General features: G+C 41.7%; 1 protein-coding gene across 2 annotated transcripts in view; it reads left to right on the forward strand.

Moving 5' to 3' along the window:
- The first annotated feature begins 2762 nt into the window (after positions 1-2762).
- The window catches only part of b4galnt3b (beta-1,4-N-acetyl-galactosaminyl transferase 3b), a 34741-nt gene continuing 11288 nt past the window's right edge, over positions 2763-26215 (forward strand). The window contains exons 1-7 of one of the 2 annotated variants that reach the window (XM_048257608.1): positions 2763-3207; positions 18468-18514; positions 18799-18876; positions 23461-23556; positions 23928-24018; positions 24995-25095; positions 25237-25304. In XM_048257608.1, the coding sequence (XP_048113565.1) occupies positions 3078-3207; positions 18468-18514; positions 18799-18876; positions 23461-23556; positions 23928-24018; positions 24995-25095; positions 25237-25304 (611 nt within the window). In that variant the 5' untranslated portion in view covers positions 2763-3077. Of the gene's footprint in view, positions 3208-18467; positions 18515-18798; positions 18877-23460; positions 23557-23927; positions 24079-24994; positions 25096-25236; positions 25305-26215 lie in introns of those variants that run through there. The other variant, XM_048257609.1, reaches the window with a different exon arrangement.

Consider the following 26215-nt stretch of genomic DNA (forward strand, 5'->3'; position numbering starts at 1 on the left):
CAATATTTCCAGGCTTCAACCAGACAGCTGAATGTGGTAGAGTTGTAATAGAAATAGGAGGCCTAAGCTATAGGCTAATCTGCATAAAGTGTGCTGTCATATAGATATCAGACATTCAGTATTCTCTCTTATATCAGGATATAAAATAATACAGATATATTACATTGTAATTCTCTGGTATTCTAAGGTAGGCTATTGAAATGTCTAGCCCCCCCTCCTCCAAAAAAAGAAAAATCGAGGTTCGTATCAAACCGTGGGTCAAAAATCGTGATACGAATCGAATTGTTAGGTTAGTGTATCGTTACAGCCCTACTGTATATCGCTACAGCCCTATCCTCCAAAAATCTGTCTAAATTGTACCAAAAAACTCAGAATCAGCTTAATGAGAGTAAAATGTGACCAAACCAAGTTTAAATAGTGATTTTGAATCTTGGAAATGTCGGATATGGACTCAGCATCTCCAGTAACCCCTAAAAACATACTAACATTGTCCATTTTGGCCAAGCAGCTCTTATAATATGATCAATATAGGCTATTATGCTAATTTATGCTAATTAGCTCAATTACACAAATTGCCCAACATATGCAAATTAGCATCCGGCAGTTTCTGCATGCTGGGAACCCATACTATATATTTCCATCATAAAACTTTGGTGTACTCAACATTTCCGGGTCCACAATGGGGCTCTATGGGCTGTCCACCGGACTAAGAGTGGGGTGAACAGTCTGTGGTTTGGGTGAGAACAGTCTTTGATGATGCTGAGCACCTTACGCAAGCATTGCTTGCCCTGGATGGCCTCGATGGAGGGGAGTGAGGAACCGGTGATGCGTTGGGCAGTTTTTACCACCCTCTGCAGTGCTTTCCGGTCATGGGCAGAGCAGTTGCCATACCAAAAAGGTGATGAAGGTGGAGCTCATAAATCAAATATCCAGTCACATTGTAGCAGATGCCCTGCAGTACTGCAATGTAGAGCTGCACCTTCCTCAGTTCCAGGGGTGTGAGGAGACGTTCAGTTAAATCGTGGTAGTCCTTGAGCAAGGCAGTTCTGGGGGGATATAAAATAAATAAATGAATGAAAAGGGATTTGAGATGCATCTTATTTTTGTTATGGTGAATTACATGTGAATAATACAGTGTTGGGTAAGCTACTTGAAAATTGTAGTGAGCAAAACTATCAGTTACTCTGCCATGAATAAAACTTCACTACACAAAACTACCACCCCAGTCAAATGTAGCAAGCTTAGTAACACAAACACAGCAGTAGGCTAGTTCACTACATAGGAAGCTACTTTAAATTGTGCTAATTTCACATGACAAGAAAAGTGTAGCTTGTTTGGCCAAGCTACTTCATATAAAGAAGTTAAGCTATTGAAAAGTTACTTTCTTCAGGAAATAGTGAAGCTACCACCAACACACTTATTACTAGCTAAGCTACAAGTAATGCCCAATAATAGGCTACAGTCTGTACCACTTGTGTAAAATTCGCCGGCCAATGTTATACTAGTAATATTTGATTCATTTCTACAATAGCATTCTTGTGTCAGTTGTAATGTAAGTCTGTGTTATGGAATATGACTTATCAAGTCTCAGTTCATAGCCGGGTGAACACCTAGTACACACACCTAGCCTAGCTAGCTGGCTACGATTTACATACAGTAATAACAAAGATCCTTGCTCCTTTTCAACTCTCTGGTAATATTGCATTCACAAAATACAGCCAATAGTACGATAATGTTAAATCTTACTTGTGGAAAGTAATCCCCCGAGCCCTGTTTGCGATGGTCCGCTGATTTGAGCAGGAATATGCTGCACATTGCTCTGGCATCTTGTTTCTTCTGCTGCAACTATAGCGGCTGCATTTCCTGTTTCCAGCAGCCAATGCTGTGTCTACTCTGGCACATAGGCTCTGGCCAGAGCCCGTTTACGGAGAGCCAGATCACTCCCTATTAACTCCATTGTACCTGCAATCTGCTGCAGTTCCGCTAGGGGCGATCACGAATAAGTGCAAAAACAATGGGGGACTATGGAGCTAGACGGCTAAATGTGTCTCTTTAACCTGGTTGTCCTTGAAAAATCGAAGACTGGATTGTGGTTTCTGCAAGATCAATATGGATTATAGGTCAAAAGTTGAATGAACGAGTACTTACGTCCTTTCGATTTCTTACAGGTTGGGTCGTTGTTGCCCACAACTCACTAGCTTTCTGCTAATGAATGGCGTCATTGGCGATTTGAAAGGCTTTTAGAACAAATAAGTGACTCAAAAAATATAATACTCAGCGGTGTGTATTTTCTCTGCCCTCTCTTTCGCATGCAACATTCAAATTTCTGGCCAAAAAATTATATCCCGAGAAAAGTGGATTTGAGGGGTACAGCTCCATAGCCCTCCATTCATTCTGCACTTATTCCCTGCCCTCATGTGGAACCAGAATTGGAACTGCAACCAGTTCAGGAACCGGAAGCTTCCCGAGAGTGGCGGTTCTCCCCCTTATTAGACATTCTCTGCTCTGGCATTGCAGCAAATCATCCAGTCGTCATTTTTTTACTTCTGACGTCAGACGCAAAGTTTTTGCGCGTGGCACACGTAAAAATATGACGTCTGACGCTCATGCGTCTATTTTTTACTCCTGAAGAAGTAAAAAATCTACACGTGGAGGCGTTATTTTGACAGACGTTATGTCCTAAACGGCTTGCCATAACAGGCTACACACACACATACACCTGGCCAAACTAGACAGTAGACCTAGGCCTACCTGACGATTCCGGTGACGTCAGCAACGGGGCGGGACCAGACGAGGTAAATCAAAGCGTTGGCCTGAGGGAATGAGACAGAAAGAGGTCCGTCGAACTGTCCGTGCGCTACTCTCGAGCGCGGCAGCCGAGTCCCCAGTGAATGTCGGAAACCGGCTTTGTGAGTCTTACGGAATAAATGTCACATTTAAAATAGTCGAGTGCAACATACATTAAGAAGTAGTCTGTTGATCTGCTCGCTGTTCGAGAAATTCTCTCTCCGGCCGCGTTCCCTCCGGAGGTTATATGAACTGGATCATCAGGGAGCAAGAGAGGAGGAGAATTGGAAATGTGGAAGACATTTGTCCCCGCGCGCAAGCTGCTGCGTAGCGGGAAGTACCTGTTGCTCGCGCTGCTGCTTTGCTGTGCGCTACTGACTTACCTACAGTTCGCCGCCACCAATGATATGGACACAATCCGTAAGTAGCCTACAGCTGTGTGTGTGTGTGTGTGTGTGTGTGTGTGTGTGAGAGAGAGAGAGATAACAATTTTTAAGACACAGTTTATCTCGAGCCACGCATGTAGGCTAAATTGCGAGGTGATCACTCCTGCCCTTCTGCCCTGCTATCTCTATAAAAAACTGGTGAATATGAGATAACTCTAATCTCTTACTTCAATTGTTCCTCATTCAGACATCGTATTTCGATTTGATTGAGGGTAGGCAACAGTTACTGGACAAATTCCTGAAGATGAATCTTGTACAGAAAATACGGTGCCCAAAACTAATCTGCACAACACACACAAACAGGCAAAAGCTCTCCCAGGCTTAGCCAATCCCACATCCACGTGCCCTATGAGACTAGGAATACACATGCCAACACAACGTTTTACACACATTAACATGAGCACGTACTTACACAGTAGGCTAATATACAATTCCTGTGTATCAAAGGCATTTAAAGGAAAGAGCAAAATGTTTGAAGGTAGCCTAAGTTAAAAGAGATGCCTTAAAGTGATGGCTAATAATGATCGAGTGATTCTTGAATACAATTTACTCTCTTCAAACAGGCATTTTAATGCCAACTAAATTGAAACATTTCATGGTATGTCAAATCCAAGCACAACCGAGGCTTCCTCAGATTTGGCTACTTTCTGCATTCCTTCCCATAAGCCCCAACACTGAATCCTAAGTAGCTTCTGAAAACTTAAGGCGACGATAAGTGGACAGCCAAGAATTCTACACGTTTTTAGGGGGTTTGCTAAACACAATGCTGACCTGAATTGTACGTAGGTATTACTGAACTTGATGTTCATAAATCATATTTAAGCATTCAAAAAAATAGTTCCATGGTTTATATTCGAGTTGTGCAGTGATGCATTGAAGAAATAAAAGACACAGATCATTCTGCTGGCAATGTGCTGCACACACACATTTCCCGACTGAAGAAGCAGTCAAGCTCATACTGGCTTATAACATGGAGAGGAATTGCATAGTTTATCATTACAAATATCACTGTAGTGTAAATGAGATGTTACTGTCCTCTGAATGACATTTCCTCCTAACATTTCACCTCTATGTGTGTGTGTGTGTGTGTGTGTGTGTGTGTGTGTGTGTAAGGCCTAGCCCCAGCCCCAGGATAATATTGTAGCTTTTACCGCTATTAGGATATATGCAAATAAACCCACACCCACAAAAGAGGGGTGCTAAAAGCTAACATTGGCCCAGGTGACACATTAACCTGCCAACATAACATTCTTGAACTTGAACACGCTACAGTATAGAGAGAGTATGGAGTGAAGTGATAGTATAGCCCAGTGACTACAAAATGGACAGCACGGCATCATACTGTATATGCAGAATTGGAGCCAGAGGTTATATCTCTGTCATTATTCACTCATTTCAGAGCCCCTCTTCACTGAGTTTACGCTGTCTATTGGTATAGCCTCTCTGTCTGTCTATTGGTATAGCCTCTCTGTCTCTCTATTGGTATAGCCTCTCTGTCTGTCTCTCTCCGTATTAGTCCGTGCATAACTAAGCGGAGGATTACACTTAGGTCATGGCCTGTAACAAGAGACACACCTGGAGTCCCCTGGGTGACCTGTGTCTTTTGGTCTCTGAGTCTGCTGACACCATACCTGACTGAGCTAATGACAGGGCAGTTCACCCTTGTGTGCTTGAATGTGTGTGTTGTTCAGATGACCCCCCTCTTTCACAAAGCTCATTTTCTTAAACATATAGAGGCTGTGTGTGTGTGTGTGTGTGTGTGTGTGTGTGTTGCACAGTGTATTTGTGTCACATGCACGCACACACACACACACACACACACACACACACACAGAGGAAAGACATAGAAGAGAGGCCAGATACTGATCTCAACTAGGGACAGCTTTGCCTATATTACTATTACTACAGGTAGGGTGATGGAGAGAGAGAGGGAGAGGTGGAAAGGGGAGGGGGATAGAGAGAGAGAGACAGAAAGATAGGGAATGTGAAGAGACAGAGGAGAAAGATTTTGAAGGGCAGTGAGGTGAAGAGAAGGGGGTGGGGGGCAGAGAGAGATAAAGATAGGAAAGTTGAAGAGAGCGAGAACAGAAGAAACAGGGGGAGCATGAATGGCAGTTGGATGAAGTGAGAGAGAGGAATGGGGGTATCAGGGGGTCGAGAGCGAGACTTATGAAGGAGGAGGCATTTGCCTACTGGGGGCCTGAATGAATGAATAGCCCCAGGTGTGTTTGAACAGGAAGTGTGTGTGTGTGTGTGTGTGTGTGTGTAGGGGAGCAGGGGCAGAGGGGGACGATCCTCTAGATAAACATCTCAGACCTCTGCTGCTGCATCTCGGCTTTGCCGTTGTGGTGCACTTTTTTAACCTTTTAGTTTACTGAGAGAGAGAGAGAACTCCATGTCAGTGGATAGCGTGTATTGATGTCTTGTTTGTTATAATATGTTATTAATGCACACTTTATAATGCATTTATTTTGCATAATGCATTATGTATGATGGTTAGTGCAGGTCATAAGCCATGAAAGGCTGTAGTGTGTACATCCACAGATGCCACCCAGGATTAAAGTGTGTTGTGTACTGGATCCTGATTGTCACTGTGGACCCTCACATACCTTATTATAAAGTCTGTTATAAAGTTATTACTGTACCTTACTATAAAGTTTCCCCATCACATACAATTATACTCTCTCTCACACACACACACACACACACACACACACACACACACACACACACACACACACACACACACACACACACACACACAGACAGTTCTCCCCTAGGCTGTTTCTTTTAGCACCTGTGTGGCATTGTCAAAACAAAGACCATCCCTCAACCTCAATGCACTGTGACAAGCCAGACAGTGAGAGAGTGACATACTGAGTTACAGTAGAAAAAAAACAGGTGTTTGGAGTGTTTTGGAGAGTAAATTTATAAAGAAACAAAAGACTGTAATATCCCATTTATATAGTATTCAGACCCTTTGTTATGACACTTGCAATTGAGCTCTGGAGCACCTTACTTTTATAAATGGTCCCTGAGATGCTTCTATAACTTGATTTGGGTCCACCTGTACCTAAATTAATTAATTGGACATTAATAGGAAAGGCACACATCTGTCTATATAAGGTCTCACAGTTGATGGTGTATGTCAGTGTGAAAACCAAGATCTGGGGAAGGTTACAAGAAATTGTATGCAGTATTGAAAGTGGCCAAAAGCACCGTAGCCTCCACCATTTTCAAATGGAAAAGACTGAAACTTCCAACAGTCTTCCTAGATCTGGCCCCCCAGCCAAACTGAGTAATCGGGGACAAGAAGTCTTACAGGTAACTAAGGACTAAATGGTCACTGTGAGTGAGATCCAGAGTTCCTTTGTAAATAGGATATTTCAGTTGTTTATTATGACCGCCGCTAGCAAAGCTAGCGAAGCTGTCATATAGGGATTGTCAAAGTTTTTTTTTTTTCCCGTCATGTACTTCCTGAATTTTTGGTCAACGATACCGGGACACCGAACCACCGGGGCACATGAAATTTGGTGGGTATGTAGCCCCACTAGACTTTTACAGAAAAATGTCAAGCCGTCCCGGGGGCCACTCCCCACCCCGTGCTGGGCCCCGAACCGAAAAAAAAGCAGTTTTTCCTAAATAACTACCTGAACCGTGGCACTGAGGATGAAGAATCTTTTATGGTATGTTGGTCTCAAGGGCCCACATCAACCTGGCCCATAATCACTCATTTGTGATTTGCACCCCCCCGGTAAAAAATGAAAATGCAATATTATTCTTTAATCGCCCCTATCTTCAGTTAAGATGTTCAGAACTGCACCAAATGTATGTGTATGATTGACCTGGCATTCTCCGGGGGTATGCCAAGTTTCGTAGAATTTCATCCATGGGGGATGTGTACATTTAGTGACTGTACACTCATTGGCCTGTAGATGGCGGTGCACACATATACACATGCACACACACACAGGCACCCACATACTATCGGTATTAGAACGGCCGATACATAATTACAAATTCAGTAGGATTAAAAGAAAGCCAAAATAAATATTCATCATCATCATCATGGCTGCATTTCCAGTATTGGCGATAAGTAGTCGTTTGTCCACTAGATGGCGCATCGTTGCAGTGAGATGTAATTTTGTTGGAAGTTAAAAGTGGGTTGGAAAAACAATGGACGCTTACAAGGACTGTAGTTTACCGCAGAGAACGTCTAATAAGGATAGGACGATGTTTACATGAAATGTAATTCCCATTTCTTCTTGAAGCCGAAATTAATCTGAGAATGTTTATCGGACATGCTTGGTTTTTACTGCAGGTACGTTAATCTTATAATATCAATAAGGACCTAGGTAATGTTACCGTTAGCGTTGGTTGAGTGATGGAGGCCAATTTGATTGATTGCATTTGTAGAAAACTATAAATGCGGTTATACCAAGCAAATTGATAGCAGCACTGTAATTGTATCTTTCGACTGTCATTTGTTGCACGTGCTACAAAAATCATTCTGTGCAATGGAAGATTTACCAACGTTACATCGGTCTGATACAGTTTTGCCTATACATGCGTGAGACTGAGACGCCTGTTTATTTTGTTTTAAGTGCGTGCAGGGTGTGAGTGGGGAATCGATGTGCTTCGATTCCAGCTTGGTAGTTGTAGTCTGTGAAATTAAAAAGCACGTGTGTGTGAAGTATCCAAACAATGACACCTTCATTTCATTATGGCTGCTTTAGCAACATACCTTAAGCTACTGTGTAGTGGGTCCCATTTAGAAGTGGCTACTTCATTCGCGCTTTCCTTGACTCATGGAGCTGCGTGAATTTTATTACAACTTTTCGCCACGATATGGCAGTTTAAGTCCGCTTGATACTGTAAAGTAAGCCATTCGTTTCAAAGGAGATTTTATTTGTGTCGCCAGCATAGCCTATTGACAATTTATGTTGTAAATAGGCCTACCTTATAAGCCTACCTGTAGCTTAGGGAAGCTAACAGCTTTCTATTAGGATCTAGTTTGTTAGTTACAGTTTTGTCATAACTCCTGATGCATTTTTGCATTTAGAATAGCCAGAGCGTGGATATCTCAATCGGAAAATTAAACAATATCGGTGCCTATGGACTAGGCTGGGTGAACCCAGCCTGATCTGCCCGCTATTTATTTTTCGATTTCTTAAAAGATTGAGCTTGGTCTGGTGAAAGCCAGTCTAGCCATGGACCTCAGTTACACAATGCAAGGGAACATGAATCAGCGTGGGGGATGGAGTAAAATATGGAGACAAATTGAAGTGTGAATTATTTTCGCAGAACGGATGTACAGGACTGAGCGGCGGTCGTATTTTGTACCGCTATGCGGTACATCTAGTTTTTTTTTTTATAAATATACAAAAAACTCCAAACACCAGCTCTTCAGAGAGTATCTCTTTTCGTAGCACTACCTACAACTACTATTGGTACCTACAACTAGACTTGCTAATTCTAGCACTTACCACCTGACTAGAACTGACACTTGACTGTATGGAAGTAGCACTCAGTGCTGCACTAACTTGTACTTATTGCACTCTACATTGATTGTGCTAAACTTGAAAGGGTCTGAAAACTTCATTCATTCATACACACATACATGTGCACACACACACACACACAAACACACACACACACACACACACACACACACACACACACACACACACACACACACACCGCCTCTCCTTTTCTGGGGATGCTGGTGGCTGACAGCTGAGTTGTATGCACACATACCCTTCAGAAAGAGGGTACAGGCACAAACATGATCACAAACACACACACACACACACACACACACATACACACACACCGCCTCTCCTCTTCTGGGGATGCTGGTGGCTGACAGCTGAGTTGTATGCACACATACCCTTCAGAAAGAGGGTACAGGCACAAACATGATCACACACACACACACACACACACACACACACACACACACACACACACACATACACTGGTCCAGGAAGAAATGGTGTATGTGTGTGTGTGTAGCCCAGCCCTAAGAAAGCCTGGGAGTTTCCTCAACTTCTATTTCCCCATGTCACCAAAAACCTTTCAGATCATTGTATCATTCAGGCATTGGCCAAGTTCCAAGACTGGTTTATTTGGAAGTATCCCCCAGGCCTAGTACACACACACACACACTCTCTCTCTCTCTCTCTCTCTCTCTCTCTCTCTCTCTCTCTCTCTCTCTCTACAGCTGTAGCTGTAGTTGTGTGTAGCAGTGTTGGTGGTGCATCAGGGGCTGGTGAACAGGACAAGCACTTCCAGTTCCAGTGCAACAGAGCAAACATAGACACTAAGCCCTCAGTCTCTCATCGCTCCCTCCTTTTCACCCTCCCTTACACTGTATGAACACACACACACACACACACACACACACACACTGCATGAACACACACACACATACACATACACACACACACACACACACACTGCATGAACACACACACACACACACACACACACACACACATATACACACACACACACACACACACACACACACACACACACACACTTTATGAACACACACACACACACACACACACACACACGGCTCCACAGACAGGCTCCACAGACAGAGCTTTATTTAAGCCATCATAGTGGCATCTGTCGCTCCCTTTAAGAGCAAGGAGCGCAACATCTAAACAGCGTGTTGGTATTTTGACGAGGAGTGAACACATCTCTGCAGAAGGAATCTGCTTGCATGTGAGACCGTGCATGCAACAGCAGGATTCCGCTAAAGCTTGCTTTGCTAAAATGTGTGTGTGTGTGGCAAGCAGAGTATACAGTAGATACCTGCTTCTGTACTCAGTAACTAAGTCTTACACTTAGTTATTTACTTTCACTATTGACTGAAAAGGGGTTATCAACACTTATATTCCGAATGACTGAATAAAAAATCTAAGAACATTCATCCAAGCAGACCAGTTGTTGCCTGGGACTCATTGCTAAGGTGTAACCAATAGTTATGCACTATAGTTATTAAGTATAAGTATATATACTTTTTTGATCCCGTGAGGGAAATTTGGTCTCTGCATTTAACCCAATCAGTGAATTAGTGAAACACAAACAGCACACAGTGAACACACAGTGAGGTGAAGCACACACTAATCCCGGTGCAGTGAGCTGCCTGCTACAACAGCAGCGCTTGGGGAGCAGTGAGGGGTTAGGTGCCTTGCTCAAGGGCACTTCTGCCGCGGCCCACTGGTCGGGGCTCGAACCGGCAACCCTCCGGTTAGCAGCTACAAGTCCAGAGTGCTAACCAGTGGGCCACGGCTGCCCACAAGTTATGTGGGTTATGCGCCTTTCACTTTAGACCAGGTTTTTCTTGGTCAATGGTGTTATCATTTTTAATGACAGGGAGGGAAGAGGGGTGTGGCAGATCTACAGTCAGTACAGTGTCAGTTTCGGTCAGGGTCATTGTCAGTCCACTGTCCGCTTTCTTGAATACTGCTGCTGTTATTAAGTGTGTGTGTGTGTGTGTATGTGTGTGTGTGTGTGTGTGTGGGGGGGGGTGCTCTTGTATGTGATAAGATGAAGGCAATAATAGGCATACAAATGCACCCTGTCACTGAATAACAACCCTCTACCCACATACATACACACATGCACAAAACCAGTTTTTCTGAATGGTTCTGGTGGACATTCATCCAAGCAGACCAGTTGTTGCCTGCCTACTTTAGACAAGGATTTTCTTGGTCAGTGGTTTAATGACGTGGAGGGAAGAGCAGTGTTTCCCATAAATTGACTAATCTGTGGCGGGGCGCCACGAAATCAAAATCGGCCGCCACAGATTCATATTCTATGTTTAATTTAATTTGAATTAATTTAATTTAAATTAAATATAAGATCAGATCCTTGCATTGCCATTGAGCTGCGCTTTTTACGCACACAGCCTTTCCTTACCCTGCCCGCTCTCTCTCGTAGTTCGCTGCCCCTCCTCTGCATGTGCATTTAACAAAATATTCACGATTGTTGAAGTATTGTTGTTGCCACATAGAAGCATTGCATAGAAGACTTCTGGCTAAATTGCTATTAAATCCGCTTAGCATTGTGACCATGCTGCGCAAATTTGTTCAAAACTACTGTATTGAAGTTCTCTGAACTCTGCTAAGGTCTTATCACAACATAGTAGGCTACATTGAAGAGACTAAATTAAGTTAAGTTATGCAATCAAGCAGTATCTCAAAGCTAACGTTAGAATACTGTTTGGATGTCGAATTTAGCATGCTTAGCCTACTTACAGCTGCTTGTCAATTTCGTTGAAGGCTCATTTTATTGACTCTGACACTTAGCCTGGCGGGGCCATCCTATATCATTGAGATGTATAGTCTGGCATTGAACTAGTGTTAATTTCGTCAGACGAGACGAGAGGAAATATGTTCTGGCCAACGACCTTTTTTTCATGACTAAGACGAGACGATGACGAGGACGCAGTAATGTCCGGAAACACTGACTAAGACTATCTTAAGATGCATTATTGTTGACAAAAAAGACGAGACTAAAATGTTTCAAGCATGAAATAAAACTAAGATAAAATATCTCTTCATTTCGCCTACAAAATGAGAAGACAGAATATCTAGCTGTTATGTTTTCAAAATATTCGAATGAGTTCATACGCTAACAGCTTTCCTGTAGGCTAGTCTATGTGCTGTTGCTGCAACCCTGTGGCTGCAAACACCTAAACTACATGGAACAAGAACACTGGAGATTTCTGCCAGAGTTAGAAAACTAACTACCTAAGCTTTATGCCACAATGCTACATACCCAGAAGTTGAAGCTTCTCTCATACAAATTAACATCTACCAGAATGTCCATAATGAATATGTTCATCAAGTGTAATGTCAACTATTTAACTAGTTAGACTGATGATGCAAAGTTCACTAGCAAGTTAGCTATGGCTAAGATGGAGAGTCTGTTTGGGGAATGTGTTGTGTTTGGGCGCATATCGCCATCTACAGGTGGAGTAAAACATTAATACTTTGGCCTACAACAGTGTTTCTCAACAAACTTTTTCAGTTTCAGGACCACTTAACTAACCCCTAAAAAAAAAAGATTAGACCTACTTCAACAGTAGCCTATAATTAGTCTACATAATAGGCCTACTCACTGAACCACCTTGCTTATTGTCTTTGCACTTTGTTTATTGTGTGGATTCATACTGTATTATTTAAACTGGCAAATCTTACATAGTTGGGATAGTTTTTATGGACCACCGTGATCTGGACCACACTTTGAGAAACACTGGTCTACAATATGACCGTGGTCCAGTCAAATCTTTTACTGTCTATGGTCAAATCCTAGCCGAGCTATGACTTACCTGTGCATGTAAACATACTGACTGACAAAAAAATCAGAATGAGTAATTATAACAGACGAAAGTAGCCCTGTGGACACACAATATTGTTGGAAAATTGAGATGTGAAACACTATTTGACCCAAAATGGTAATCAGAAATAATTTGTTATAAAAAAAAGACTAAAATGTGTTGACTAAAACTGACTAAGACTAAGATACCTTTAGTTTTCTTTTTTTTTTGACTAAAACTAGACTAAAATGACGAGACTTTTAGTCGACTAAAAACTGACTAACAAAAAATGATATTTGAATGACTAAATATGACAAAGACTAAAAGGACATTTCGCCACAAGACTAAGACTAAGACTAAATTAAAAATAGGTGACAAAATTCACACTACATTGAACCATTCACCTCGCTTAATCCAAGGGGGCGGCAGAGAATTGTCTTTTCAAACTGCCTAGGCATGCAATAGGCCAGCGCTTACTCGACCATATCCCAGATCCCGGTCGGCAAAGCGGCAAATACATCCTTCTTCAAAGTAATGACTTAAGTGCATTGTGTTGCTCAACTTTCAAAGAAAAGCACAAGTCCAACTCCTCCAAAGTTGATGCCAACGCCCGATTCAAACAACCTTCTTCGCCATAGCTAATTTCCTTGTTGTTCATAGTCGAGGACTGTCGCTATCCCAGTTAAGCCCGCTCTTTAAGACTCTCTAACAAAATAGAGGCTGTGATTGGAGAACATCCAAAAGTCAATAGAAATCCCTATGGTTCGATACAGAGACATACAGGCTGAGCAATTAATTTGTCAGCAGCTTAGGCGCGCCTAGATTTCTAGGCTATCTGACACTGAATGTTTGCAAAATCCCGATGTAAATGGAAAAGTGTTTTCCAAAATTCAAAAGTGCTTGTCCCAAGGAGAAGTACGAACCTTTATTTTAACTATGTAGAATTGCATCCACACATCAGCAGCCTTTTAACTGTGTTACTCACGAACGTCTTAAAGTGACAGGCACTCAAGTAGAGCTTATATACACTAACACCCCCCCCCCCGTTGTCCAAGTCAGCTACCGCCACAAATTGAATCCAATTCTGTGGGAAACACTGGAAGAGGGGTGTGGCAGATCTACAGTCAGTAGCTGCTACAGTGTCAGTCAGGGTCATTGTCAGTCAGTGTGTGTGTGTGTGTGTGTGTGTGTGTGTGTGGGTGCACTTGTATGTGTTAAGATGGATAATTGGCATACAGACTGTTTTGTCAAAGAAGAGAATGACCTAATTACATATAAACAATAATACAGTATGTGTCACAATAATCGCAATTCATGAGCACAGCCGCAACTTTTCCAACTCCAGGCCTGAAGAGGGCAGAGAATAATGGGTAAAAAATGTTTGGGGTTAGTTTGACCACCCTTTTGCTCGGATTCTTAAACCTGGTAACAAGAAAGTCAGCTCATTGTTCAACCCCAAAGACGCAACTGGTTATCAACCTATTCCCTATTCCCTAGTCCATAGTCCATAGTCCATAGTCCTATGACAATCAATTAATTCAACTCTATGCAACAACTCAACTGTTTCAACATATTACCAATGCCATCAGAACCATCTGGAAGAAAAATAAAAACACCAAAAAGGAATTGAGTTGTCCCTTTGCATCTCTCATGTGTTGAACAAGCCATTGTCAAGTTTGGGCAGAGCTGTACTTATTGCAACACCTACAGTAGACAACTTGACACAGACGCACCCTGTCACTCAATAACCCCCCTCCACCCACATACACACACACACACACAAAACCAGTTTTTCTGGTCAGAGAGTAACTGAAGAGGAAGAGAAAGAATCAGGCATCTCTCTGTTTTATTACTTTGACATGCATGCCCCGTGTTGTGCCTGACACACACACAGACACACACACAGACAAACACACACACACATACACACACACACACACAGACAGACACACACACACACACACACACACACACACACACACACACACACACACACACACACACACACACACACACACACACACACACACACACAGACACACACACACACATACACACACACACACACACACGCTTTCAGGTTCACATAGATTATTCCAGTGGTTTTGATGGCAGTGCTCCTCACATGTTACGTGAGGCCTGAATAGGTCTGAAAGCTACTATAGCGTTGGCATCCCAGACTGGCAGGAGTCTGTTGATCTCTGCTCTACACTTAATCCCGATTTCCACCAGATGGATTTGCTCAAGCATATCCATCTGGGAACTTTTCATTGAAGAACTTTTGGGAAGGGCGGAAATACTGGTTAGCTGATTGATAAACCATCTGTCTATCACCACCTTTGGTGGTTATCGACGGGCCAAATCAACCAATTAGATGAACAAAGTGTTCTTCTATCGCCTTCGCTTAACATACAATTAAGTTAGGTAACGTGAACTAACGCTAAGATGTTTTAACTTACCATTTGTATGTGACATGAACCTAATCAACGCATAATTCCCATCAAGTTTTCACGGTAGGCCCTACACTTCTGAAGAAAGTATATTCTCCATTATGAACTGAATCGGCCGTGGGAGGATGTCTGTGTTGTTCATTCCTCCCAGCTGCATAGTTGAGACTCATAGCTTCACAGCTTACCCAGGAATACTTTCTAATTTGAATAAACTTGCACGATATAATAGCTATGCTCATCTCATCTGTGGATGCTGGCCATGTTGTTGCTAGGGCCACACCTCAACCCCAAATTTCAAAGCTAACGCTTAATTGGACGCTCGCTTGGTGAACTGTCCAAATTTCTCTTTAACTAAAAAGTTGCCAGACTGATTCAATGAAAGTGAAACCTTGAGGAAACAGAGATCAGGGATGGTCTCACAGGCTACTCTACACTGACCTCTCCTCTCCTCCTCACTGACCTCTCCTCCTCACTGACCTCTCCTCTCCTCACTGACCTCTCCTCCTCACCGACCTCTCCTCTCCTCATCTACTCCCGTCTCCTCCACTCTCCTTGATTGTCTTTTCCTGTCCTCTTCTCTTCACTTCACTCCTCTTCTCTCCTCATCTCTCCACTTCACTTCACTTCACTCCTCTCCTCTCCTCTCCTCTCCTCTCCTCTCTCTTTCATTTCTCTCCACTTCCCCAGACTTAAGTAGTTTCTTTTTCATCAAGCAGTTAGATTGAACTCCATGCTGAAGACAACAAGGCAATTTTTTTTCTCCCCCCCCCTTTTTTTTCTACAAACACACACACACACACACCCTTTCATTTACTTATTTTTTGAGGAGAAAAAACACAATTTATTCACATTTTACTCTATTATAAACCTATAATGAGATGTAATAAAAGAAATCTTGAATCTTGAATCCTCTCCTCTTCTCTTCACTTCTCTCCTCTTCTCTTCTCTTCTCTTCACTTCACTTCTCTCCTCTTTTCATCTCTTCTCTTCACTTCTTCTCTTCTCTCCTCTTTGCCCTTTATCCTCTACTCCACTCTCTTTTCCTTTACTCCTCCTTCACTTCTTCTCTTCTCTCCTCTTTGCCCTTTATCCTCTACTCCACTCTCTTTTCCTTTACTCCTCCTTCACTTCTTCTCTTCTCTCCTCTTTGCCCTTTATCCTCTACTCCACTCTCTTTTCCTTTACTCCTCCTTCACTTCTTCTCTTCTCTCCTCTTTGCCCTTTATCCTCTACTCCACTCTCTTTTCCTTTACTCCTCCTTCTCTTCTCCTCTTCTTTTCTTCTCTCCTCTCCTCTCACCATCTCACCGTCAGCTCAGCAGAATTTGCTTCCAGGGTGGGGCCTAGCAACAATGGAAATGGAATCCCACGCCAGTGTTCTGTTTCCCCTGCCGCACGCCACACTGACCCAAGGGTGCAGCTTTAAATTCAGTGTTTTTCTCTAGGTGTTGTCTCACATATACACAGAGCATAGAGGGATCCATACACTCTAATGCTTTATGGTTTTTAAACACATAAATACCCCCACCCTCCTTCTCTCTCTGTCTCTCTCTCTCTCTCTCTCTCTCTCTCTCTCTCTCTCTCTCTCTCTCTCTCTCTCTCTCTCTCTCTCTCTCTCTCTCTCTAAAAGCACCCACACACATAGAAAGCAAACACTAAAATAAAATGCACCATTCACTCTGCGTGTATAAATATCCCATACACTCACTGCCCCGTATAATTATCCTGTGGTTTTGTGTGTATGTGTGTGTGTGTATGTTTGTTAGGAAGAGACATGTAGTAGAAAAGAGTAAGAGAAAGATCATTTGAGATAGTTTTTGAATCATTGTAATATTCATAATGTTTTTTTGTTGAGTATATATGCTGACATATAATATTTTTGTGTGTGTGTGTGTGTGTTTGTGTTTGTGTGTGTGTCTGTGTGTGTGTGTGTGTGTGTAGTTGTGTGCTGGTATCCTGTGACTTTGTCTTTTGAAATGCTGTCTTTTAGGTGCTTGACTGGTACAGTATGTATTGAGATCGTTATCCATGCTATAACTTCCTCATCCAGTTTCGCCTAGCAGTCTTCTTGCTTATGAAACTATGATGTGCTGTGAGTGCTGTGGGAAAGGACCATCCCAAACACAATGTACGCAACTGGATCCCAAACCACAGTCAACTGATATGGATTCAGAGTTTTGCCATGTGCCTCATATAACTTCTGCAGAATGTGTGTGTGTGTTTGTGTGTATGTGTATGTGTGTTACATGTGTTATTTGTGTGTGTACTTGCGCAAGTGTGTATGTGCATGGCTCACATTCATAATTCATGATGCCACACACACACACAAATATAGACATCTACGAGTAAGAAAGAGAGAGAGAGGTGAACTGAACAAATATGCATTTTAGAACTAATTCATGAACGAATAAAGAAACAGGGTGTTTGTTCATCAGTGAGCATAAAGAAACAAACAAGAAACAGGGTGTTTGTTCATCAGTGAGCATAAAGAAACAGAGTGTTTGTTCATCAGTGAGCATAAAGAAACAGGGTGTTTGTTCATCAGTGAGCTTGCTTAGCCACCTCGCTCTGCCTCAGCACAACCCTCCCTCACACACAGCACAACTCACACCGCAACACGGTCACACTGCCTGGGCCCAAACACTAGCCTGCATAATAATTAATGATAAATTACTTTTCCCTGTGTGTGTGTGTGTGTGTGTGTGTGTGTGTGTGTGTGTGTGTGTGTGTGTGTGTGTGTGTGTGTGTGTGCGTGCGCCAAAGAGAGATTTAAAAATTAATGTTTGACTCTGATCAATTTAATCTAGGAAAAGTAACATGAGATTATCGCTGGCGATCTAATGCCACACATACACACACAGCACCTATACACACACAGCACCTGTGTGTGTGTGTGGGTGTGGGTGAATGTGTTATGGGGTGAAACTGACTGAATGAAATCGGCCAGAAGTGGATCTCCCCTGTCCTGTCTCCACACACACACACACACACACACACTCTCAGGGAAATTAAGTAGGGCAGACATTGAGCTCACCTGTCCTGTCTCTCCCATGAAGACAACCCTAATCTGGAAACAGTAACAGCCTGTGCAGAGACCGGGAAGAGGAGACAGCACACTTACCACACACACACACACACACACACACACACACACATACATACTGTACACACACAGAAATTTACACACACACACACACACACAAACGCACACACACACACAAACACAGAGAGTGTGAGTGTGTGTACGTGTGTGTTTGAGAGTGTGTAACGATCTGTCAGTTCAACAGTTCAAGGATTAAAGGCAAACTATCCTTGCATTGAGTCTTGTAATTTAATGAGTACATTCTAGATTAACTTGTCACTAAGATTGTTTTTTAGATAAACTTGCCACTAACATATATCTGTGTGTGTGTGTGTGTGTGTGTGTGTGTGTGTGTTTGTTTTCTAGAAACCAGTGGCTACATTGACACACTTGGGATAAGAGCAAGAAGGGAGGTGAGACACACTCTTACACACACACACACACACACACACACACACACACACATACACACATACACACACACACATACACACATACACACACACACACACACACACACACACACACACACACACACACACACACACACACCCTTTCATATTCAGCAGGTGTGTTTATGTGTTTGCCATCAGCCCACACACACACACACACACACACACACACACACACACACACACACACACACACACACACAGCCTGTCATATTCAGCATGTGAGCTTATGTGTTTCTCTTCAGCCTCTAAGAGTGTGGCATGTGGATGCAGAGTCAGACGAATCCTGGAAAACACACACTTCTCCAACATGGAGTTCAGAGGTACACACACACACACACTTTGTATTTTTTAGATTTCCAGTGTATTGCCCTGTTCTAAAGGTTGAGCAATTCTGTATTTTCTCATAGTGGTGAACTACTCAAATACCAGCATGTTTTTAGTCATTTTTTTAACACCAATGCACCTTGCAATCAATCAGCAAGACTTTTTCTGGATCAGGTAATGTTATTTGTAAATGTTACAGTCAATATCAAGGTTTGCAATCCATGCAGGATCAAAACAGACATGACATTTTGTAAGAAAAACAAAAACAAAGGCAAAACCAGTTCAAATATGTTTACTCTAAATGCACAATGAAAAAAAAATATATATTACATATTTTATTATGCGTTATTTCTGTCCATTCCAGTGGATCTGAATGAGAGAAATCACCTTGTGCTAAAAGAATTGACAAGACATAAATTAAATTATTTTTCATGAATGGTTTACACAATGATTATAATGGTAATGAATATATTGGTGCTTTAAAAGACAATGAATATCTTATATTACTGTGTTTTAACCAAACAAATAAGAATATCTATAGTCTCCTGACTATCACACACACACACACACACACACACACACACACACATATATATATATATATATATATATATATATATATATATATATATATGTACAGACTGATTTTACTTTAGATTCCTCATTACAAGTCAAGTTTTAAATCAAATTCAAATCAACAGCAGTCAGCAGTCTATTCTAGAACAGAGTTCTAAAAGCGGTACTGAAAACATCCTAAAAAGTTTAGGGGTAACAAATGTTTTGGCCTTGCTGGCCTTCGTCAGTGTGGTCATAAAGGTCATAATGTAAAAATCTCCTCATTATGACCGTCGCTACCGTAGCTATTTCGTTTGTTCCCCGGAGCCTCTGTCTGGAATACACTCTGATTGGCTGGTCTAAGATGGTGTAAGTAGGGGCTGATCAATCTATATTGCCTGGTTGCATCCACTCCTCCTCTAGAAAACAGTGCATTTTCTGTGCTTTACTTGTAGGCCAGACTATGTCAGGAATCTATCGGTGCAAGAGAGCATGTTCTTAACCATAATCACCTTCTCAATTTCACTGATGTAAATGTAAAGGTGGAGACTCAGGCATAGACCTCTGAAGTTTACAGATACAGATATCAGAGATCTCCTTATATGGGCCAAGATGGCAGCTTTGGGTCTTTTTTTGTAGGTGAACTTCAGAGGCATATTGTGAGGTCTAAGTCATTATTCCACAGAGATTATTCACACACACGAACACACACACACACACACACACATCCATATATGAGCAAGCACACACACTCTTAGATGCATGCATACACACTTTCACTCACAGACTGAGAGAATTGGCCTTGTATTAGTACGTACTGCATGGGTGTGTGTGTGTGTGTATGTGTGTTTATAAGGTCTCTGCACAGCTGTCATGTTAAAATTAGAGGGAGTGTGTTCTTGGTTCCTGGTGTCAGTGTCGGTGTGCACAATTTTAACCCGTCCTGTGGAAACATGAGCTCCTCTCTCATCGCTGCTCAGGATGTACGTTTACTACACTTGGTAGCACAGGAGTATGATTCATTCATGCATTCATTCATTCATTCATTCATTCGTAGTTCATTTATTCATGCATGCATTCATTCATTTATTGTGTAGTTCACTCATTCAGTCATTCATTCATTCATTGTGTAGTTCACTCATTCAGTCATTCATTCAGTACTTCATTCCTTCATTCAGTTATTCATTAGTCTGTTCATTCATTCATTCATCTATTCATCCAGTCCATTCATTAATTTATTCATTCGTTACTTAGATCTACATTTGCCCCTGCATTTTACAGTTTTTGCACATTGCTTGAACACTATAGACACATGCTTAGACCAAAGTAACAAAACTTGAAGCTTTTGTTACTATACCTTAAATACAGTGTAACCATACCGCTGCTTTGCACTTTAGTTGCAATTCTGCATTATACTTGCTCCTGCACACTACACACTATTTCATACATTAGACACTTCGTTCATAAATGAAATCTCATGGGTACCATTGGGGCAACACATCTATTCAAAATACAAAACATATTGGGTGATTGAAAACACTTATCTGAAAATACTTACAAAACTGAACACCAATCAGCCAGCCACAAATAGGCCTCAGTTGAGCCATTTTCAGAACTAGGCTAATTACTGTGACGTTCTTCTTAAAGTGATGGGCACTCAATTACACCTACACACCACCACTGTAATAACATTGAAGACAACTGTAATAGTTTAGAAATCAATATGAAGTATTCAAATTACTTAATATGTTTAGCTATTAGTACTTATGCAGATCATACAGTACTATACATTATTAACAAAATATATAAAGTTTATGAATTCCAAAATATGAAATAGAAACATATGACAAGCCATCATTTTCCATGTGTGTGTGGAGGGTCGAGCAGAGACTAGGATCGCCACTGATGTGAATGATCACAGTATTCAATATTACTGATGTCGTCAAGGTGGTAGAGGCCCCAAATCAAATCAATACTGTCATTCCTGGTCCATGCTCTGACAACATGCTCTGACACGGAATGTATATGGAGAGCGATAAAAAGGGGACCTTGAAATTGTGACGTTAACCCATAAAGGAGTACCGTCACACCGGTGTGACGGGAATGTTGGGAAATTAACGTTCTAAAGAATATCTGGGTTCATTGAATTCAACATAGAATTTTAGAACCTTCAATTGTTGCGGAACTTAGAATGTTCAAAAACCTAGACCTTTAAAGGTGCCGCAACGAAAAATTTGGGTGCACCTAAATTTTGTGCTGGTGCACCTAAATAAAAAAGTTACCACTAGCAACCAGTGCAAAAGGTTAGCCTGAAGCCCTGGTTTATTTCCCAGTCTTGTGTGCTTGTTTGTAAAGTTTTGACACAATGAGCTGAGTTTTGCAAAAAGTGTTCAAGCAATGGGCAGAAAACTGTAATGACAAATGCTATTTGAAGATCTTACACGCACGTGCACACACACACACACACACACACACAGACTCACACTTTGTTTTTGATTAGAGAGGCAGTACTTTTGCATCCTTAGCGGTTCTCTAATTTGAGTAATCGCTCACATGTTAGTGGGGCTGGGTCAGAGCTTTTTAGGGATCCACACCACACCCAACAGCCTGGAGTCAAGAGCAAGCACAAATAAAAAAGGAACCAATACAAACTGTTGTCCCTATCTGGACAGAGAGATGTGTTAAAAACGATGCAAGTTCTGTTGCTTTCAACACATTCGTTAAGAGTGCACACACACACACACACACACACACACACACACACACACACACAGTGTTCCTAACACAGACTCAAATAGCACTCAGGTGGTCTTGAGAATCTGTGCTGGACGGAGCGTTTGTACTCTGGAAGAGTGTGTGTTATCACGAGGGTGTGTGTTGGACAGTGTGTGTGAGTGTGTTATCTCATGTAGGTGACACTTGGTAAACCAGTGTGGGAAAGCTTATACTCTCAGTGAAGACTAGGACATTTCCAAAGCTAGGACAAACAAAACTGGTTAGGCTTAGAAGTTTTCAGCTCGCAGTGCGTACAGAGGGGCGGGCCATTCCCATGGCACAATGCCACCTATGTTGTCAATTAGCCTAATCCTCCAAGAGAGTTGTTATCTGTGAGGTGTGGTCTCTGTTCTCCTGAGTGGGAGTAGGAACCCTCCTGGAGCAATTTGAGGGCTTTTATGCTCAACGTTGAAGATGTCCATTCTTTGCCTTCATTGTGTCAGTGGTCATGTTTTGCATGTTCAACTTCAAGCTTTTAGATACGCATGAAATGGATCAACGTATGAAAGGGACATATCCATTTGCATACATGAAAAGCATAAAGCAGGCTTTACTGGACTGCGTGTGTGTGTGTGTGTGTGTGTGTGTGTGTGTGTGTGTGTGTGTGTGTGTGTGTGTGTGTGTGTGTGTGTGTGTGTGTGTGTGTGTGGTGTCCTGTGCCCTAGTTCCTACGAGCCATCGGAGATGAGGTGTGCTGCCCAAATTCAGGTGTTATTTTTCAGGCCGGCCGCACATGTTGTTCCCACACAAGGCCAGCGATGAGCCAACACTTTCGACAGCCCCAGATATCCCACCGTCCCCACTGAGGAAACACTAGATAACTCATACCACAGGGGAGAGGAGGACTCAGCCAACAGTGCCCCACATTCACTTCTGCTGGCTCAGTTTACTTCTGTATGGATGGCTGTTTAGGCAGTAAAGACTAATACTTATTATTATTATTATTATTAGAGTTTATTTGATAGGGACAGATACAATGTACATAGACAAACTGAAAACAGCTATCTGATGCTGGTATCATAGTGTTTTTAGCTAATGCTAATTTACAACACTTGTCCTTAGATACATATACTGTATATATATATATATATATATATATATATATATATACACAGTATACAGTATATACAGTGACGTGCTTGCTTTGACTTGAATGGGTTATTGGTCACTGTTATAACAGTAATATACATACCATGGCTTTGAGTGTCTGTCAGAATGACGTGATTTTTGCCTGATATTGTGATCTACAGTATCAGGGCCAGGCCAACCTGCACATCTTTGAAGACTGGTGTGGAAGCTCAGTCCAGCAGCTCAGAAAAAACCTCCATTACCCACTCTATCCTCATGTAAGTACCCCCCTTTTCTACACACACACACACACACGCACACACACACATACGTACATGCATCTTTTTATAGTAATTTTTCGACTTATTGAAACACTTTTTGAGACCCAGTTATGTTGTATAAGGACACTCCAAGTGTATTAAGTATATCTACTCTAACTAAGAGTAAGTGAATCAGGTAAGTGTATTACCAAATGTATGAAGTATATCTACTCTAACTAAGAGAGTGTATTACCAAAAAATATATCTACTCTAACTAAGAGTGTATTAAGTATATCTACTCTAACTAAGAGTGTATTAAGTACATCTACTCTAACTAAGAGTGTATTAAGTACATCTACTCTAACTAAGAGAGTTACTTCTCTCCTCAGTCCCGCTCCACCATAAGCAAGCTGGCCATTGCTCCCAAGTGGACAAACTATGGCTTGCGGATCTTTGGCTACCTCCACCCATACACAGATGGTGAGCCACCACTTCCTGGATAGAGAGAACAAATAGACCAATAGAGTTGCACAAAAGATGGTGCGTGAATAGAGATGCTCTATGAGCAATTCTTACAGTTTACTTTCCACAGATGTCACTGAATGGGCACATGCTCTTACAGTTTTTTTTTCAATTGTTTACACGAAATTTTGAAAACCGGGTTCTTTTTTTTCAAAATATAATCACAATTATCCAAACACCTCACTCAATTTGCATAATTCCTAGATTGTTTGCAAAATGACACACTTCAGTCAAAACATACACACTTCAGTCAAAACACATACACATATTTGTGAAAATGCTATTAGTTTTCATTTAACCAACACAGTCCTCAATGATCAGACACTATTGCCGCCAGTTACACACTGCTGTGATAAATAAAAAACACGTTTGTAAAAAAACAAATACATACAAGTACATACACTTTGACTCTGAAGAAAAACTACTGTAAAAGCTGCTGCCTTTTATAGTACACCTGAGTGCTGCGTTTTCAAATTAGCACATGTGTGCTTCCACACCTGGTGGATGTGGTTTTCCAATTCGTTCATTAGTGTGGTCATTGGCAATCCGGGGCTTTGTAATGACAAGGAAGTAACCTCACAATCCTTATCTGTGTCTAAGGTGTGAAAATGTGTGTAGAGTTTTACAAATCACTGTGTGTAATGTTTTGCAAAAAGGGTGAGGCAGACATTGTGTGTAATGCTGTGCAAAGGTGAGGAGGTGTTTTGCTCCTTGGAGTAGAATTTTGCAAATTGTGTGGAAATTGTTATTTTAGTGTGTAAACAACCGTAAAAAACTGTAAAATACTGTGGTTAGGGAAATTACTATGCATGCTCTGTACCTTGAACTCTTGCAACATCACTTAATGTAGGTTATGATCAGAGCTGAGGTATCTCTTACCCGTGTGTGTGTGTGTGTGTGTGTGTGTTTGTGCGTGTATGTGTGTCTATGTTAGGTGAGTTTGTGTTTGCTGTAGGTTCTGATGATAATTGTGAATTCTGGCTGAGTTCTGATGAGTCTCCAAACAATATACAAGTACTAGCCGCAGTCGGGAAGGTAAGTGTGTGTGTCTCTGTTCTGTATTTGTGTGTATACTGTAAATGTAAGTGTGTTGGTATGTGTGTGTGTGAGTGTGTGGGAGGGCATTGTTCCATGTGAAGGTTTCTTGTTGTCTTTATATTTGCATGTGATTTTCAGACAGGCAAAGAATGGTCGGCCCCAGGGGAATTTGGAAAATATGCCTGTCAAATGTCAGAGCCAGTCCCGTAAGTGTTTGTGTGTGTGTTTGTGTGTGTGTGTGTGTGTGTACGTACACCTGTTTTTATAACATTTATCCCTGTTTTCATAGCTTGAGACGTCTCCTAAATTAGATGTTTTGAGGCAATGTTTTGAGGTAAAATTGATGTGATAAGGGTGAGTGTGTTGCTGTGTACAAAACTACCATTGTCAGGAGAAGGAGACTACACACATGCATGCACACACACACACACACACTCATTTGAACACAGCCACATAAATCAGTCTACAGGTCACTGGCCTTGCGTATTCAGCTTGTGTGTGTGTGTGTGTGTGTTTGTGTGTGTGACACAAACATACTTTATTAACTACAAATCCAGGGCAGCAGACAGAGACAACCATCCAAGGAACAGGCAAGGGGTCGTAGACAGATTCCAGACAATATAGAAAAGCAGACAATCCCAAAATGTGAGGCAGAGAAGGCACAATCTAAGAGACAAGCAGAAGTCAAAACCGGGAAAAAAATCAACATTAAAGACTCACAAGACTAAACAGGCTTGGACTAAACATACAAGTTTGTGAGACGAACTGACAAAGGACAAAGGAACAGCGGGGTAATAAATACACAGACTAAACAACAGATAACTGGACGACACCAACAAAACAATAATGGGGAACAGGTGTGAGCAGAAATGGAAGGAAAAATAACAACAGGAAGTGCAAACCAAATAAGGAAAGGAACAGCAACTAGCACATAAACACTAGCACATAAACACTAGCACATAAACACAACACAATATGCAAATTGGCCACCAAGTTGGCACAAAGTCCAGCAGTCCAGCCCAGATTTTGGGAGTTAGTCCAGGCAGGATTCTAGGTGTGTTTTTGTGTGTGTGTTTTTTGTGTGTGTGTGTGTTTTGTGTGTGTGTGTGTGTGTGTT

The sequence above is a fragment of the Alosa alosa genome, chromosome 11, assembly GCF_017589495.1.
Source record: "Alosa alosa isolate M-15738 ecotype Scorff River chromosome 11, AALO_Geno_1.1, whole genome shotgun sequence".
Lineage (NCBI taxonomy): Eukaryota > Metazoa > Chordata > Actinopteri > Clupeiformes > Clupeidae > Alosa > Alosa alosa.